General features: G+C 37.4%; 2 protein-coding genes across 2 annotated transcripts in view; one reads left to right on the forward strand and one right to left on the reverse strand.

The window, feature by feature from the left end:
- The window catches only part of ETFDH (electron transfer flavoprotein dehydrogenase), a 32291-nt gene extending 24402 nt beyond the window's left edge, over positions 1 to 7889 (reverse strand). The window contains exon 1 of the mRNA XM_030312833.1: positions 7667 to 7889. Coding sequence (XP_030168693.1) covers positions 7667 to 7700 — 34 coding nt within the window. The 5' untranslated portion in view covers positions 7701 to 7889. The remainder of the gene's footprint in view (positions 1 to 7666) is intronic.
- Positions 7890 to 8010: 121 nt separating this feature from the next.
- Positions 8011 to 12669, forward strand: CB1H4orf46 (chromosome B1 C4orf46 homolog). Its single transcript, XM_030312836.2, has 2 exons — positions 8011 to 8592; positions 10287 to 12669. Exons 1-2 carry the CDS (start codon positions 8407 to 8409, stop codon positions 10440 to 10442), a joined length of 342 nt encoding a protein of 113 aa, XP_030168696.1. The 5' UTR covers positions 8011 to 8406; the 3' UTR covers positions 10443 to 12669.
- Positions 12670 to 19926: the final 7257 nt, after the last annotated feature.

Raw genomic sequence — 19926 nt, forward strand, 5'->3', positions numbered from 1 at the left:
ATTTGGAAATCTGTGTTCACATTCTGACCATATCAATACCGCATTCAATTAATAGTTAGGTCTATGTTGTTCAGCCATTAGTTGTGCATGTACTGAAACACACTATACTATTTCCTAGACGAACAATTAAAATTTTCTTCTTAACGTTTGTTTATTTTTGAGAGACAGAGAGAGACACAGCACAAGTGGGGTTGGGGCAGAGAGAGAGGGAGACACAGAATTGGAAGCAGGCTCCAGGCTCTGAGCTGTCAGCAGAGAGACCAACGTGGGGCTTGAATACATGAACTGAGAGATCATGACCTGAGCCTAAGCCGAGGTTGGATGCTTAACTGACTGAGGCATCCAGGTGCCCCAGGTGAACAATTTAGTTAGTTTCTCCTCATTAAAGTAATGTTTTCAAACTATAATATTTTAGAAGTATCTAATAAACTAATTTTTCAATATAGCTCGTATCAAGCCTAACCTATAAATAGGATGACCATATAATTTATCAACTGGATACTTGTGAGAGTAACAAGGGGCAGTATTAATTATGCTGGGACAATGCAGGCAAACTAGGTTTTATGGTCAGCCTTTTAAAAAATTAACTCTCCCATATGGCAGTATCTTCTGAGAGCCTCAAAAATGTACCTATACTTTAAGTTAGAAAATAGAAATAAACAGAAGTGTGCAAAGATTTATCTGCAATAATTTTCTTTAAACCTCTGTTGTCCTAAAATCTTCAACTCTACCTCCTCCCCCCCTTATCTGAAGCAGATACTCTAACACACCAAACATCATAGAAAGATAGAAGCAATTAGGTGGGAACTTCCCTATTTCCTTGGCAACAACTTCTAATGTAATCTGTATTTGTATCTACTCTTTGTTCATTCTCTTAGGTTATAATAGATGTCGTTTCCCTTCACTTAGATTAATCCTTCCATCTGGATGATGAGGCTTATCCCTCCCATATTTGTAGGGACATCCCTCCATCTGAGGCCTTCCCTTTGACCTGTATCTTCAATTTCAGTCTCTCTTCTCCGGTACTCTTCTTCATAATTTTTCCCATTATAAAAAAAAAAAAAAAAAAAAAAAAAAAAAAGGGACAGAGAATCCTCCCTTGGGAATAGCCCTGAAAAGTATAAAAACTTGTATTTGGAGCTATAATAATTAAAAGTCTGTTATAGGAGAAGGGAGAGAATAATCAAAGGAAAAGAATAAAGAGTTCAGGATTTGATGTCTGATAAAGATGCCATTTCTAATCAGGGAGAAGAGATGGTTACTCACTAAATCATCAAAGATAGGGAGACAGTCATTTGGGAAAAAAGTGTACCTTTTTCTTCCTATCAAAATGAATTCCACTTGGCCTATAATTTTAACAGAAAAAGTCAAAGTATAAAAGATTATGGTGATACATCCACAGATTATTTGTTTCTCTGCTTCTGAGTGTAGGTTGCAATTAGTTACTAGCTTCCCACAAGTAGAGCATGAAAGGGAAAAATATTACTTTTACAGTGGAGAAATATAGCAGACCCTTTAACCAAATGATCAAGTTTAACATTACTGGCAATAAGATATGTTGGTAAAACATACTCCCTGATATGGTAAGAAGAGCTCTTCACCTATGTGTCATACTTCCCCCAAAATCTATAACCTCAGTGTAATTATGAGAAGTCAGAAAAATTCAGATTGAGGAACATTCTACAAAATGCCTGGCTAGTACATATCAAAAGTATGAAAGACAAGAAAAGACAGAGGAACTATCACATTGAGGTAGACTAAGGAGACATGACAACTAAAAGCAACGTGGTGTCCTGGATTGGATCCTGGAACAGAATAATAAAATCCAAATAGAGTCAGTAGTTTAGTTAAGAGTATTACATCAATATCAATTTCTTAGTTTTGATAATTATACTATGCTTATGTAAGGAGTTAAGCTGGGCAAAGGGTATATGGGAACTCTGTGTTATCTTTACAATGCTTCTGTAAGTGTAAAATTATTTAAAAATACAAAGTTAAAAGATTAAGATTATGGTGATACAAAAGTTAACTCAAAAAGCTTCAAAGACCCAAATGTGAGAGCTAATACTATAATTTTTTTTTAAACATGGGTATAAATCTTTGTGACCCTGGATTAGACAAAGGTTTCTTTGCTATGATACCAAAACCACAAGCAACAAAAGAGAAAATAGGTAAACTATACTTCAACAAAATAAAAACCTTTTATCTTCAAGGGATGCCATCAAGAAAGTGAAAAGATAACTCATGGACTGGGAGAAAATATTTGCAAATCATATATCTCATAAGGGACTTGTATCAAGCATATATAACAAACTCATCTCTAATAATAAAAAGACAACCAGATTAAAAAAGAGACAAAGGATCTGAATAGACATTTCTCCAAAGGAGATATATAAATGGCCAATAAGCACATAAAAAGATTCTCAACATCATTAACCATCAGGGAAATACAAATCAAAACCACAATGAGACAATACTTTATATCCACTAGGAGGGCTATAAGCAGTAAGAGGGATAATAACAAATGTTGATGAGGATGTGGAAAAACTGGAACCCTCATACACAACTGGTGGGAATGTGAAATGGTGCAGCCACTTTGGAAAACAGTCTCCCAGTTCCTCAAAACCTTAGGCATAGAATTTCTATATAGCTCTCCCCTAGGTATATACCTAAGACAAATGAAAACACACAAGAGCTTGTACATGAATCTTCACAGATGCATAATTCATAACAGCTAAATTATAGAGAAAATCCAAATGTCTGTTTGTGGATGGATAAAAGGTGATATATTCATACAATGGAGTATTATTTAGCAACAAAAAGAAATAAAGTAGTGATATATGCTACAATATGGTACACTTTGAAAACATATTGCTAAATGAAAGAAGCCAGCAGGGAAAGATCACGTATTATAGAATTCCATGTATATGAAATATCCAGACTAGACTAATTTATAGAGACAGAAAATAGATTAGTTGTTGCCTAGGGCTGGAGAGGTTGAAGAGTGACTGCTAATGGTGTGAGGTTTCTTTTTAAGGTGATGAAAATGTTCTGAAATAGACTCTGGTGAGGGCTGCACAACTGTTATGTTTGTATTAAAAGCCATTGAGCTGTGTAGTTTAGATGGTGTGATTGTATGGTATGTGACATATCTCAATAAAACGATTATTAAAAAAAGAATATTCACAACCACACACAATAAAGATTATGAGAAAAACACTGGAAATTTTTTTTCTAACAGAGTTGTGGGGCAAAAGGATCTCTCATCCATTGCTAGTGGGAATGCAAAGTGGTACAGCCACTTTGGGAGATGGCGTGGCATTTCTTAACAAAGCTCAACATGCTCTTAACAAATGATCCAGCAATTGCACCCGTTGGTATTTACCCAAATGAGTTGAAAATTAATGTCCACACAAAAACCTGCAGTCAAGCAAGATGAGTAAGCTCTAGAGATCTGATGTTCAACACTGTACCTATAGTCAACAATAACATACATTTAAACATTTGTCAAGAGGGTCTATGTCATGTTAAGAGTTCTCATCACAATAAAATAAAAGAAAGAAAATGGCCAATATTAAAAACAAAGCCCTTCACATGAATGTATAGCAGCATTATTTATAATTGTCAAAACTTGGAAGATGTCCTTCAATAGGTGAATGGATAAACAGATACACTGGGGTGCATCCAAACAATAGAATATTATTTAGCACTAAAAAGAAATGAACTATTAGACATGAAAAGACATGGAGGAAACTTAAATGCATATTAAAAGAAGGCAATCTGAAAATGCCAGTCTACATACTGCATGATTTCAACTACGTGACATTCTATAGATAAAATTATAGAGACATTACAAAAAAATCAGTGGTTGCCATGGGTTCTGGAAGAGAGAAGAAGGGATGAATATGTGGAACACAGGGGATCTGGGGGTAAACTATTCTATACAATAATGTAACTAATGGTGGATACATGTCATTACACATTGTCAAATGCACTTATAAAATGTACAATACAAAGAATGAACTCTAATAACAATGTATCAAAATTGGTTCACCAATTGTAACAAATGTACCGCCAATACCAGATGTTAATGGGGAATGGGGGAAAGTTATATGGAAACTCTGTGTATTTTCTGCTCAACTTTTCTTTAAACCTAAAACTGCCCCCCCAAAACTAAGTTTATTAATTAAAAACAAAACAAATAGAAAAGGGCAACATGGAAAAAAGCAGTGGTTAAGTGCATAGGTTTTGGAGTCTGTTTACATTGTGTTTGAATTCATTAACAGCAACAAACATTCAGCATGTTATTCTAACTCTGCTCACCCCATCAGCTCTAAAGTTTATGGTCAGTCTTTGCCTTGGAAATACTATGATATATGATCTAGTATAACTCTTACAAAAAGCAAGGGGCTAATACATATTTGATAATTAAATAGATATCTTCCTAGTTACAATTTTCACTGTAATTTGCAGGAACCTGCAAATCTGTGGTTTAATTTCCAAAAAGTAACTTGGGTTATACAGCGATAACAATAATAATGAGGCCTTTCCTAGTTTTTAACTTGTCTCTTATAAGGAAGCATCTATCTGCAAATGAACAAGTTTCTTTTTCTTTTAAGATTTTATTTTATTTAAAAAAATTTTTTTTAATGTTTATTTGAGAGAGAGAGAGACAGAGTGAGAGTGGGGGAGGGGCAGAGAGAGAGTGAGACACAGAATCTGAAGCAGGCTCCAGGCTCTGGGCTGTCAGCGCAGAGCCCGGGACATGGGGCTTGAACCCACAAACTGCGAGATCATGACTGGAGCTGAAGTCAGACACTTAACTGACTGAGCCACCCAAGCGCCCCTAAGATTTTATTTTTAAGTAAACTCTACACCCAATGTAGGGCTCGAACTCACACTCCCGATATAAAGAGTCACATGCTCTACTGACTTTGTCAGCTAGACATCCCAAAAATAAAGTTTCTAAATATGGGCTATAACAAATAATTAGTAAAGATCAACAAAGACTTTTACATGGATTTGAAATATACAATAAAATTTACATTTTAATGGACATACTGAACAGTTCAAAATTTTCAATTTTAGGGGTGCCTGGGTGACTCAGTCAGTTAAGCATCCTACTTGATCTCGGCTTAGGTCATGATCTGAGGGTTCATGGGACTGAGCCCAGCCTCGGGCTCTGCTGATAGCGCAGAGCCTGATGCTTGGGATTATCTCTTTCTCTGCTCTCCCCTGCTTGTGCGTGCCTGTGCACTCATGTGCTCTCCCTCTCTCAAAGTAAATCAACTTAAAAATTAAAAAACAAGAATTTTCAATTTTAATACATCTTATCCTTCATGACCTTATAAAAATTGTGGGGCAGCTCATCCCCATTTACAGTAGATAAATAGGCATTCAGATGATCCCACTCAAGATCAGTCTCAATCCTTCCAACATCAGTCAAGCTCTGAGACTATGATTGGATTTGGAATGATTTGTGAATGGAAACTGTGCTGTGATGAAAACAAGATTTTTTTTTTCCTTTCTTTTCTAATTACATGGAGAGATAATTGCCTGGCATAGTCTAATTATTTTTTAGTACCTAATTGCAGAACTAGCATATTTTTATGATTTATTCTTTCCAATAAAATATTTTTTTAAAGCAAAAATCTGGCCTCAGAAAATCAATGAGTAAAGATTGTGGGAAACAGGAAGGAAAGAGATGTCTAATGGCTGAACTCTAAGGACTTTTAAACACTAAAAAATATCTTGGGGCACCCAGGTGGCTCAGTCGGGTAAGCATCTGACCTTGGCTCAGGTCATGATCTCATGGTTGTGGGTTCAAGCCCCGGGATGGGCTCTGTTCTGACAGCTTGGAGCCTGAAGTCTATTTCAGATTCTGTGTCTCCCTCTCTCTCTCTGCCCTTCTTCCACTTGTGCATGTGCTCTCTCTCTCTCAAAAATAAATGTTTTTGATAATCTTAAAAAGAGTGGCAAGGAAACTAATTTTCTCTACTTACAGAGGCGTACTAAAAATTTTAATATTGGGAATAATGTTTTAACTATTAGGTAACTTTTCACATATCCTAAATCTTGAAAAAAATGTATCTAAAATACATAAATAAAGATATTACAGGAGAATTCAGTTCTAGAGTTCAGTTCAAATAGAGCATTATCATTATTCAAAATAATATTTATTAATTATTTGTATTATTAAAAGATATTAAAAATCTTTATTTTGTGATGAATTGTAGTTTAGTGTATAGAAGTTATCATTTGCTGCTGCAAACTGTTGACCTGGTATCAGACAAAACTAATTCTATTGCTTACATAGCCAGTGGTTTTCTTGAGAATATTTGGAATTGGGTAGTTTGATTTTCCCCAGGGGATAAAAATTAAAAAGTCATGACCTTTACTCTTCTTCTGAAAACAAATCTGGTACTCCACTTTAAACATCTGAACCATTAGGCAACTTGGCTGAATTTTGGTAGAGAAGGTCAAAAAGTCCATTGAACTCATAACATCACTGCCAACACATTTGTGTCCCATCTCTTTGTTGCCAGTAGTGCTAACACTGAGCTATGAAAATGGCAATGATTTAAGTATCCATGGAAAATGGAAAAATGCTGGAATTTGGTTAACGCTTGGCCCAAGAATGGTTTCAGCTAAATTAGGCAGTAGGGTAGATAGCATCTGACTACTTTGATATTCCACAAAACATAAAGCATAATACACATTAGGTGTAGTAATACATGTATGAGTAACAGGAACTTTAAACAAAATTCTAATTTAACATAAGGTAGCCAAATCTGACAAAATTCTACTTTCATAAAATGTACATAATAAGAACATCCGTGAATGTGCAGTATGTATACTTGTTTATTCCATAACCAAAAATTAAATAAAAGATAAAAAAATTAAGACAACTGTGAGAAAATTCAAGATTCTGCAGTGAAGTTTTTTGAATTTTTAAACTTTTTTTGTTTTTAAGTAAAACCAAAGACCATTCAACTGCATTATTATTATTATTATTTTTACTTAAGAGAAAGGGAAGGTAATGAGGTATTTTCACAAATCATCATGATGGTTCTAGGAGCACCCATAACACGGTAAGCCTCTAAAGTTAATTTTAGACAATGTAGAAAAATTTCTGGCTCCAGATGTAATCTGGTGACTTGGGGCAGCACATGGATGTTAATCATGATGTGACAGATCGGACTTCAAATTCTTAAGAATGGAGTAGGCTGGGTGCAAAGACGAAAGTCAGTACACGACCAAGAAGAAAAACTGTGCAAATATTATTTTGTCCATTTAAAACAATGCAACATATAACACCTGAGCTATGGGATAAGAGTTTTAGGACCAGGATTTGGGAATATTCGGTTCAGGAGTCCACCGGAGGGTCATGTTGACAAGGTTCCTCAGCCCACGACCTTTAACCTAGTTGTTAATTCTTCCAATTGGGGCAACTCAATGGGGAGGAATTTAGGGTCCATTAGCAGGCGCAGACAGCGTGGCCTTCGTCCTAGTTTAACCAGTGAACGCCAGGAGAGCCGGAGGAGAGAGGTAGGTGTCCAGCCGCACCCCCCCCCCCCCCCCCCCCCCGCCCCAGGTGTGGCCCTGTCCTTTTCGCCCTGACTCCTCGACCTTCCTCCATTTATCCCCGCCCGGAGTTCTCTCTCACCCGGGCAGGACAGCTTGGCTAGCGGCACCAACATATTCACTGTTCCCAGGACTGTCGGTGGGACACAACGAAGGGCTGTCTGTGGCTCGCCGCGGGCGCTGGACCTCTAGGCCGCGGGGGGCGCCATCACCTGCCAAGAAGGACCAACACCTCCGCTGAAGTTTGCCTAGAGTTCGGCCCAACACTGTGGCTTCACCGTGTTCCCGCCTCTTTCTCGCTCTGCGCCGGCGCCACGCATGGACGCGATGGCCAGCAGAGACTTCCGGGTCACGTTCCGAAAGAGGAAAAGGAAAGAGACTCTTAGTCCCAGCCCGCCCCCGGCTTCAGGCTGAGGATTGGTTCTGAGTTTGCGTCTCACCAAGGCGTGGTGAGGCCTCCGGGGGCTTGTGAGAGAGACCACAGATCCGGTAGTGTAATGCGCTCGCATCAAAAGCAGTGGGAGGCGGCGCGCTGCATACGGCATTCTGGGAGTTGTAGTCCTCTGCTCAAGCGTCTTCTGAGCCTGACTGGAAGTTTGCGCAAGAGCGTTGAGCTACCCAAGGTGAATTAACTGACATTTGATTGGCTGTCCCGAAAAAATGACTGGTATCCGCGGATTTGGCTAGAGACCCACTAGCATACTGGGCGGGATTGCGGCCGGGAGGAGGCGGGGCTTCTGGGCGTTGGGCGCGAGCAGTTTGAAAGACTGTTGGTGTCGGTTCGGCTGCTAAGGTCGGATTCTGCAGTCCCAGCCCCGCTCAATGGCAAACCCTGAGGACGTGCGGATTTCTTCGCCGCCCCCGCCACCTCCTTCGTCTCCCTCGTCTTCAGACGCCTCGTCAACATCTTCCCCCGGCGTCCCAGTGAGTTTGGGCTGGCCAGTTCCAAGCAGAAGCAGCAGCCGAACAGTGGACCCGCTGGAGGAAGTGGAGCTGCAGATCGGAGACGTGAGTGTTGGTAGACAGGTCCCCATTCAGCCCTTTTTGGAAGACAGACCGTGGCGGTGCAAGGGAGAAAAGGACCAGGAGTCCGCGCACCCAGTCCTGCGCGTCTCGCGCTTCTGCCCTTTCAGAGTATGGGCTGGGGGATGGGTTGAGTAAACTGGCGACCCCCTTTGTCCCCCATCTATGAGGATTCCGCCTTTAGATTTAGTGTTGAGGAATAAGGGGTTATCCCTCCACCGCCCCACCCCTATTTTCTTTTAGTCTTGCCTTCTGGTTTCAATCACCCTCTGTAACCTGAAACCGTTCTGCTCTACTGCGCCGACTTGTGCAGGCGGTGTCTGTGCTCTCCTTGTTGCCTGTTGGTGCTTAGAATCAGGCTGTGATTTCTTTCCTTGGGACTTAAGATCCCGCTGCTCTAGTTGGCCACCTGCCAGAGCCAGCTGGCAATGCTATTATTGTCTGTTTTAGGCTTGCTGTGCGCTGGACCCAGTTTGGAGGGATTACTTAACTGCGCTTGTAGTCTAGATTGGGTTTCATTAAAGGTTAGGTCAAAAACCCCTCCCTATGATTGCTAGAATGCATAGTATGGTTTCTGTTGAATTGCGAATTCCCAGTGGCGCGCACACCCACCTACTCACCCATCACCGGAGTTTCAGTATAAAAAGACTCTTGGATGGGTCAAGTGAGTGAGGTATGTAGGGTGTGATCCTCCTGGGAGAACTTTGTGGAATAGACCCTGTTGTGCAGACTGGAAACTGGATAATGAACTCGATTATCTTAACAAGTATTTGTTTGTTTGCTTGTTTAAAGATGACTAAAATGGTGAACAAAACAGTGTTTTTGCTGAACAAGACTGGTTTCAAGAGAATATGTAGACTGGACTGCTGATGTGTTAGTGTAGGAACAGTGTTATTCTATATTATAGGTGAAGAAAACATTTCTGTATGCTTGATTTTGTTCATTTTGATTTTGTTCATGTATGTCAGCTCAGAGTATCTGTTCTTTGTTCTATATATTTTCATGGTTTAAATAGTGTTCACAGGTAAAATTAGTGGAGCACTGCCCTTGTTACTAAATATCAGTGAATTTTTTATTTTTTAGTGAGTTGTTTATGATGAAGTAAGTCTGTAAGTCCTTCTTCAGATACTTCTGGTCCTTAGTGTCAAGGGATCCAAGTCCTCTTGTTGAGTTAAATGAGATTCTAGTGTATTTTTTTTTTTTTTACTTTCTTTTTTCTTTTAAGGATTTTTTTTTTTTTTAAGTAATCTCTACACCCAAAGTGGGACTTGAACTCAACCCCCCAGATGAAGTTTCATGTTCTATGGACTGAGACAGCTAGGCACCCCTAGTGTATTTTCAGTTAAAAAAAAAAATACTGATTTGTTATGTTTGGTGCATAATGGATGCCTTTCCAGCAGACATATTTCCTCAAAGCTTACTTCATATGAAAGAATTTCTTGGGTTCCCTGAAAGAGCTGGTATTTTCGTTTGAAGATTTTTTTGTTACTTTTAAGGAAAATAACTTAGGCAATGGAGTCAAGGTTTTAAGCTATTTTTAGACTATTTATAAAATGAGATGAAAATCTTAAAAATAAACTTCTGTTGTTTCTCTTTCTTTCTTTCTCTCTCTCTCTCTCTCTCTTTCTCTCTCTCTCTTTCTCTCTTTCTCTCTTTCTTTCTTTCTTTTTAAATTTCAGGCAGCATTTTCATTAACCAAACTTCTTGAAGCCACATCTGCAGTATCAGCTCAAGTGGAAGAGCTTGCCTTCAAATGTACAGAAAATGCACGTTTCCTTAAAACATGGAGGGACCTCTTGAAAGAAGGTTATGATTCTTTGAAGCCTGACAACTGATTTGGCTGTGTAATAATTCCTACTTCCTCATTGATGATATTTGCACGTGTACCATAAGTATAAGGTAGTCTCCAGTAGTTCTGTGTATTCAGAATGAAATTTTTTTGGTTTCCTTCACTTTTGTGAAAGCAGAATACTGATGTTATATTTGATGTTGGCAATATTTATCTTTAAATACTTTCTGTCCTCTAAACTTTCATAGAATCTTTTATGGAAGTTAATTTCATCAGTGGATATTGTTATTTATAGTTTTAATGGCAGAAAAAAAATAGTTAAATCATTATTCTATTTGATTTGCAAGAAGATGCCAAGAATGCCAGAGTTTGAAGTTGAGCTTTATTTTACAGACCTAGGGGGAGGTAACTTTAAGGCTACCAATGTTGGCCCAGTGCCACTAGGCCAAGGTCCCTGGAACTAATGATTGTGTCTTGTTTATCTCCAGCACCTAGAACAACTGTGTCACACGGCAATCAGTAAATGTTTGTTGAATAAAAGAGTTGACAGTACAGTTAAAAGCTGTTTTTTTTTGTTCCTGTTTTTACCATGAAAATTGTAATTGTTTTTCTAAAAAAGTATTTGACTCAGAACCTCACTGACTTGAAGGAATACAATCTCTCTCTCTTTTTTTTTTTACAAGAATTTGAACTTTGAGGACAACTTTTTAAAATATATGATAAATATTTTTTTATCCTTTATGATGCTTTCTAAAAAGCTTTTATTTCAGAAAATGAAAGGCTGTCTAGAAAGAATGTTTATATTTTTTCCTTGTTTATTTCTCAGGTTAACTCTTTTTGATGTTGTTGTATGTTTGGTTGTTCTCTTTAAAGTGCCTTGTCAAAATTATGGCTCTGTACTATTACTATTTGAGCTTTGCACATAATAATTTAAATTCTAAATATAATTCTAAAGAAATTACTGTGTTTTTAAGCCAACAAATTTAAATGATGTGATTGCTTGCATATAATTTGACTTTATTGACAATGTTCTACTTTACTTGTTCTGTATCTTATATTCTCTCTGTCTCTCTTTGGTGGTTTGTGTCGACAATTAAGCCAACTAATTTTCCGTAATTTCTAGACATCTTTGATAATGCATCTTAGTTCTTTGTAGATATGGAGTTGTGTACAGATATGTATTCTAAAGACCCACAGTGGGGTTATGAAAGGGGACAAACGGATGGGCAAAGAATAGTTTCATTGAGTATATTAGGTCATAGTTCTTGGTCCCCTTTTTTTTTTAATTTTTTCTTTTTAGTTAAAGATAACACAAATGGTGTGCTTCTATACCAAAGAGATACTTATTTTCATATTAGAAAAATATTTTTCTGACATGTCACGAAAATTGCAATTTTTAAAATGTATGAAAATAAACTTGTTCAAAGCAAATTTTATTTCCATTTCTTTGGGTTCATTATTTTAAAACTTTTTATTGAAATATTTCAAACATAACAGGAAAAGTGAATGATTAAAGAATATATCCCTACCATACAGATTTAATAAATATTAGCATTTGGGGCAGCTGGGTGGCTCAGTCTGTTAAGCGTCCAGACTTCAGCTCATGTCTTGATCTCACAGTTCGTGGATTTGAGCCCCGCATCGGGCTCTGTGTGGACAGCACAGATCTTTGGCTCTTCTGTCCCTCTTTCTCTCTGCCCCTCCCCACTTTTGCTTTCTCTCTCAAGAATAAATAAACATTTAAATAAATAAATAAATGTTAGCATTTGGCTATACTTTCTTCAGATCTATGTTTGTAAATGTCAGATACATTTGAAACTTTTGCTACCTCTTTGATCCCACCCCTTCTCTCCCCAGAGGTAACCATTGTCCTGGAGGTGGTGTATATTCTAGTTTGTGTTTTTATATTTTTAATACATGTGTATGTTTTCAAAGCACTACAAAATACTTTTTTGTGTATGTGGTAGCTAGCCTCCAGATGGCCACAATGGTCAGCCTCCTGGTATTCATGCCCTTGTATAGTCTCACATGTTGAATAGTGCTGACTTTAATAACTACTAGGAGATTGAAGAAATGCAGTGTGTGATTTCTGAGGCCATACCTTTGTCCATTTTTCTATTAGGTTTTGTCTTTTCCTTATCAATTTGTAGGTGTTCCATATATTGAATACTAACTAATGACCTGTTCTGTGTTTCAACTATCTATTGTAGCTTGTGGTTTATCTTTGTATTTGAGTGTGGAGTTTTCTTAAATAAAGGCTTTTAATTAATGGAATTTTACCAGTTTTTCATAATAGTGCTTTCTGGGGCTTGTATAGGAAATATCATAGGGGCGCCTGGGTGGCGCAGTCGGTTAAGCGTCCGACTTCAGCCAGGTCACGATCTCACGGTCCGTGAGTTCGAGCCCCGCGTCGGGCTCTGGGCTGATGGCTCAGAGCCTGGAGCCTGTTTCCGATTCTGTGTCTCCCTCTCTCTCTGCCCCTCCCCCGTTCATGCTCTGTCTCTCTCTGTCCCAAAAATAAATAAAAAAACGTTAAAAAAAAAAAAATTTAAATAAAAAAAAAAAAAAAAAAGGAAATATCATAAAGATACTCTCCTTTATGTCTTTCCAAAAGTTAAATTTTTGTTTTTAATGTTGAGGTGTTTATTCGTCTGATTAACTTTTGCTTATGGTGCGATTTTGGGATCTTGTTTATTTTTGTATGTCTGTTGCTGTTCCTTCAAGTATCAGTATTTCAAATGGTACATCTGTCATTCAATTACCATGTAAGTGTTTGGTTCTGAGCTCCATATTGTATTCTGATTTATTTGCTTAGCCCTATGCTAAGGTCCCCTATAACTTTTTCTGTTATAGCTGTATAAGTATGATCTGTACTACTTTGATTTTTGTGTGTGTGACTTCCTCTCCCCACCATGTATGTTTTTATGTTAGAAAAGAAGAGCCATGTTAGTTGATTTATAATTTTGTTGAACTGCAGTCAGCTTAGGTTAACCCCTGATTTCAGGAGGTGAGGCTTCTGTGGACACTTTCAGTTCATTCCTCATCACTAAAACTCATAGCTGCTAGTGTCAGGAGTCTGGTATCCCCTCAGCTCAGCTCTGTTGACAGTTTTTGTTGTCATGTGTGGCCCACAGAGAAGTCCATCTTATTTTTAATAGCGGCTTTTTAAAAAAGTATCCCTTTTTGTATTTCTTTTTGCTCTGCTTCATGGCAGGGGTTGGGGAAGAGCTCAAAACATAAACATTTACTTAAAGACTTAAGAAATTGTTTTCTTAACTAGGTAGCTCATTACCAGTTCTATATACACCTTAGAGAAAAACTCAGTATTTTGATGTAATTAAAAGCCTCAAGAGGTTTTTGAGAGCCTCGGTGGCTCAGTCAGTCGCTGGAGTATCTGACTCTTGATTTCAGCTTGGGTCATGATCCCATGATCCTGCTCAGCACAGAGCCTGCTTGGGATATTCTCTCTCTCTCTCTCTCTCTCTCTCTCTCTCTCTCTCTCTCTCTCTCTCTCTCTCTCTCTCTCCCCCCCCCCCTTTGCCCCCCTCTGCCGTTTGTGCTCTCTCTCTTAAAAAAAAAAGGCCTCAAGAGGGTAAAAGTCACATAATGAAATTTTTAGTATTACAAATAATGTGTTTCAAAAATTCTGAGTTAGGCATTATGCTAGGAGCTTTATAAGCATTATTTAATATTAACTTTTGAGGAAAGTGATGTTATTTCTGTCTATAGAGACAGAATAGGAAGTAAGCTGAGATGGAATTTGCCTGTGGGTCTCTTACACCAAAATTAGTATTCTCTCTCTCTCTCTCTCTCTCTCTCTCTCTCTCTCTGCCCCTCCCTTGCTTGTTGGTCTCTCTCAAAATAAATAAATAAATAAATAAATAAATAAATAAATAAATAAAAACAAAAAGTTTGTTTTTGAGAGAGAGAGGGAGACAGAATCCCAAGCAGGCCCTGCACTGTCAGCACACAGCCCGATGCGGGGCCCGAACCCACAGACCATGAAAGCATGACCTGAGTTGAAATCAAGAGTCAGCGCTTACCTGACTGAGCCACCCAAGAGCCCATAGATTAGTTTTTTGAGAGCTCTAAATATGGATAAAAATCACTTGAACAAATTACAACTGGAGGTATAGAAACTTGTTAGAAGGTTATTGCAAATACGGCAACAATACATGATGTCCACACAAACTAAGGTACTGGAAATCGGGATAAAGCCAAGTGGATAGATTTAAGAGTTGTTTTTTAGGTAGAATAAAGGTAGGGCTAGGTGATTTGATATGATGGATAAAGGAGAAGGAAGAGCTAAAGACTGATTCTAGGATTTCTAGGTTGGGCTTTTGGTACCATTCACTAAGACAGGGTCTCAAAGGACTCTATAGGTTTTTGGAGATTAAGCTGTTGATAAGATAAGGTGTCAGTACAGAGTCTTAGTAAGGCAGAGTCCATAATGATGAAGGAGCATAAGGCAAGCTGAGGGCAAAGCTCAAGCTAAGAATAACCATCCCCCGCCCCAACCCCTCCTACTCACCTGGTGGGATATGTGTGACATTCCTCAGGCACTCTTGGCTGCCCAAGAGCAGAGGAAAGGGGGAAACAAATGGTTAACTGATGGAGATCATAGTCCTGCAGGATATGAGTTTCCATTAGTTTATGAAAATAGAATTACCCTACAACCTAGCAATAGCACTATTAGGAATTTATCCAAAGGATACAGGAGTGCTGGTTCATAGGGGCATGTGTACCCCAATGTTTATAGAAGTGCTATCAACAATAGCCAAATTATGGAAAAAGCTCAAATCTCCATCAACTGATGAATGGATAAAGATGTTTTATATATATATATATATATATACACACACACACACATACATACATATATGTGTATATATACACATATATATGGTATACATGTGTATACATATAATATATGCATTATATATATATAATGGAATACTACTTGACAATGAAAAAGAATGAAATCTTGCCATTTGCAACAACATGGATGGAACTGGAGGGGATTACGCTAAGTGAAATAAGTCAGAGTAAGATACGTTTTCACTCATGTGGAATTTGAGAAACTTAACAGAAGACTATTGGGGAAGGGAAAGGGAAAAAATAATTTCAAACAGAGAGGGAGGCAAACCATAAAAGACTTAAATACAGAGAACAAGCAGGGTTGATGGAGGGACGGTGGGGAGGGAAAAATGGGTGATGGGCATTGAGGAGGACACTTATTGGGATGAGCACTGGGTGTTGTATGTAAGCAATGAATCATGGGAATCTACTCCCAAAGCCAAGAGTACACTGTATATACCATTTGTTAGCTAACTTGACAATTATATTAAAAAAATGTCTTCATAAATTATAGGAAAAAGGCAATCTTATAAGTAGCTTAATCTCCAAAAACCTATAGACTCCGTTTCCTGGAGCCCTAACATCACCCTCCCCTCCATAGTGATGTGGGGAACAAAGACAAGAAGGAAATGATATGCATAGTTAAATTTCTTTATAACCTGCAGCCCATTGACAAATTCTTGAGGTAAATACAGAGTATGTGTAACATTTCTCCAGGAACTCTCTACTATCTTAATGTCTTACCAGAGGGAAAACAACCTAAGCTTGACAATAACAAGGCCTCTGGTATCTTTAGCATATGAAAGTCCTTTTGAAAGCCTTTTTGCCTTTACCTCTCCAAACTACATAGCATATAATCAGTCACTCTTTACAACCCCAGTGCATCTTTTTCTGCCTGGGAGTCCTATCCCAGTGCTTTAATAAAATCACCTTTTTGCATCAAAGACATCTCAAGAATTCTTTCATGGCCATCAGCTCTGGACCCCCACCACTCTAAATCCCCATCACATGATAATGTACATGAAAGAGCCAGAGAGATACTCAATGTTCAGTGGGCAGTTGTATGCATAAGTGACTAATTTAGGAGAGAGAATAGGCTAAAGGCAAAAATGTGGGAATCATCAGTATATATAATTGAAACCATAGAAATAGATAAGGGACGCCTGGGTGGCTCAGCTGGGTAAGCATCCGGATTCAGCTCAAGTCATGATCTCATGGTTTATGGGTTCAAGCCCCACATCAGGCTCTGTGCTGATAGCTCAAAGCCTGGAGCCCACTTTGGATTCTGTCTCGGTCTCTCTCCGCCCCTACCCTGCTCACGCTCTTTCTCTCTCTTAAAAATAAACATTAAAATAAATAAAAACATTAAAAAAATTTAAAAAAAGCATTAAAAAAATCTTTTGTTTTAAAAAGTCTTAAGAAAAGATAAGAAAAGGATTTAAAACAGTAACTGAGGCTTCTAGTGAAAGATTTTTATTTAAAAGAGGAGTACATTGGGGTGCCTGGGTGGCTCAGATGATTAAACATCCAACTCTTGATTTCAGCTCAGGTCATGATCTAATAATGGTTTATGGGTTCAAGCCCCACATCAGGCTCCACACTGACAGCACAGAGCCTGCTTGGGATCCTCTCCCTCTGTCTCTGTCCCTCCACCACTCATTCTCTCTCTCTTTCTCTCAGGAAATAAACTTAAAAAAAAAATACATTAAAAATTCAATGTATTTTTGAAGTCTCTTAGAGTGGTTCACTCCATCACATTCAAGTATCAATTTACTTATTACTTAGGTAAGCAGTAAAATGCATGGACTTGAGTATTCTGGCTGCATATATCTCTTTCTCATTTGTTTTCCTTCAATTTTATCAATATCTAAGTTGCTAAAAGGCAGTAATTGCTTTGTGAGGGATTAGGTAGTAGCCAAATGCATTAGGAACCCTTAAACTGAAAATGGTAAAAAAAAAAAAAAAAAAAAAAAAAAAAAAAAAAAGTTGAAGTCTTCCTGGTATTTATTTTTAAATTTTAAAATACTTTGGTTTAACTTAGAGACATTGATTTGACCTAGAAGCATAGACCATGAGTTTTGGACCAAAGTTATTTTTGCAAGAGAGAAAACCATAACTTCTATCTGAGTTAACTTAGGGCTTCTATTGCACCTTCCTTCGAAGTTAGTAGGAACTAGTTATGTGGTATGCCAGTGATTACTTACCAAAATAAGTTAAATAGAAGTTACCCTATTTGGAGAGGTGGAAGAATGGAAGAGTGAGTAGCCTGAATAAACAGGAAACTAAATGGCTTCTAGAAAATTATTGGAAAATAGTTTAATGCTAAAAAGTTGTTTCAGATTATTTTGTAAATTCATGCATTTCTAAGACCCTTAAACACAGGTTACGATCATGATTTTTGTAGTATTACATTTTATCTATTTTGTCTTCATAATTATTGCTTTTTTTTTTTAGAAATTATTTTTAAGAAAAATATTTTTCTTCTAATTTTTTAATGTTTATTTTTGACAGAGAGAGAGAGAGAGAGCGAGCGTGAGCAAGTGCGGGGGAGGGGCAGAGAGAGAGAGGGAGATACAGAATCCAAAGCTGGCTTCAGGCTCTGAGCTGTCAGCACAGAGCCTGACATGGGACTTGAACTCACAGGCTGTGAGATCATGACCTGAGCCGGAGTCAGATGCTCAACCAACTCAGCCACTTTTCTATTGTAATATTTATTAGCAATAAGATTTAAGAATAACAAATAATCCCAAAATAAACTTATAAGAATTTAAATATTTTTGTTTTTGTGAGCTTTAAAAATTATATAGTTTCAGCAGTTAGAGAATTGAATATTATAAGCAGAACTATAGCTTTCTATTATTTTCTGATTTTTTGTTGGAAGTGTAACCATATTCCTCATGTAGAAAATTTATTGTCATTATTCCAAGTAAGAACAAAAAGGACTCAAAGTAATCCATGTTTTTAATAGATGTAAGTTTCAGGTAACTTACTTTCCAAAGAAATCTATACAATTATATATTCAATAAATACATTTCTGATTCCAGTAATTTCATGTGTTAAACATTTTTAGTGTATTTAAAACTACCTGAAAACATTTTGTTCCTATTTAAAGGTTTCAAATTACTAAACCAAAAAAATTCCAATAGCTCAGTTAGAGACCAGAAAAATAAGTAGCGAAAAAGTTAGTATCTTATGAACTGACTGGCCATGCAAAAGGAAGGTAAATCCATCTCTTGATGACAGCTACTTTGTCTTTGAAGTAAAACATGTGCATGCTGACCTTTCCTTCCTTAAGTTCCTGAATCATTGCATTCTAGCTCTTCTTTTTCCCTTTAACTGCTTTATTGAGACTAATTCACAAACCATAAAATTCACCCATCTAACATCTACAATTCAGTGGCTTTTAGCATTTTCACAGAGTTGTTTATCCATCACCACAATCAATTTTATAACTTTTTTTGTCCAGGAAAATACTCTGTACTTCTTAGGCAGCATCCTTCTGACCCTCTCACCCCCAGTGACCTCTAATCTATTTTCTATCTCTATGAATTTGCTTATCCTAGATATTTCATGTAAGTGGAATCATATGGTATTTGTCCTTTTGTGTTTGGGTTATTTGATACTCATCACATTGTAGCATGTGTCAGAACTTTATTATTTTTTATAAATGGCTGATTGATATTCCATTGTATGTATATACCACATTTTGTTTTTCCGTTTATTAGTTGATGGGCACTTGAGTTGTTTCCATCTTTTGGCTACTGTGAATAATGCAATGAGCATTTGTATTCAAGTGTCTGTTTGGATCCTGTTTTCTATTCTTTTGGGTTTACACCTGGGAGTGAAATTGCTGGATCATATGTTAATCCTATGATAAGCTTTTGAAGAACCACCACACTACTGTCTATGATAACAGCTGCATCATTTTACATTTCAACCAGCAATGCAGAAGGGTTTCAATCTCCACATCCTTGTCAGTATTTGTTTTCTCTTTTTTTCTTTGTCTTTTGTTGTTTTAGTTACAGCCTTTTTAGTAGGTGTAAAGTGTTATCTCATTGTGGTTCTAATTTTCATTTTTCTAATGATTAGTGATGTTGAGCGACTTTTCAAGTGCTTATTGGCCATTTGTATATCTTGTTTGGAGAAATGGCTTTTTAAGTTCTTTGTCCACTTTTAAATTGGCTTGTTCATCTTGTGGTTGAGTTGTAGGAGTTCTTTATATGTTCTGGATATTAAAACCTTCTCAGATATATGATTTGCAAATATTTTCTTCCATTCTGTAGGTTGTCTTTTTACTTTTTTAAAAAAGATTTCATTTTTAAGTAATCTACACCCAACGTGGGGCTCGAACTTATAACCCCGAGATCGAGAGGTACACTCCACTGACTGAACCAGCTAGGCGCCCATCTTTTTTACTTTTTTGATAGTGTTGTTTGGTACACAAAAGTTTTTAATTTAGATGAAGTCCAATTTATCAATTTTTTCCCCTTTGTTGCTTATGCTTTTGTTGACACACCTAACAAACCATTGCTAAATCCAAGGTCTTGAAGATTTAGTCATATGTTTTCTTCTAAGAGTTTTGTCTTATTTTTAGGTTGTTGATTAATTTTGAGTTAATTTTTATATATGGTGTAAGGTAAGGGTCCAATTTCCTTCTTTTGCATGTGAATATC

The sequence above is a fragment of the Lynx canadensis genome, chromosome B1 (genome assembly GCF_007474595.2).
Source record: "Lynx canadensis isolate LIC74 chromosome B1, mLynCan4.pri.v2, whole genome shotgun sequence".
Classification (NCBI taxonomy): domain Eukaryota; kingdom Metazoa; phylum Chordata; class Mammalia; order Carnivora; family Felidae; genus Lynx; species Lynx canadensis.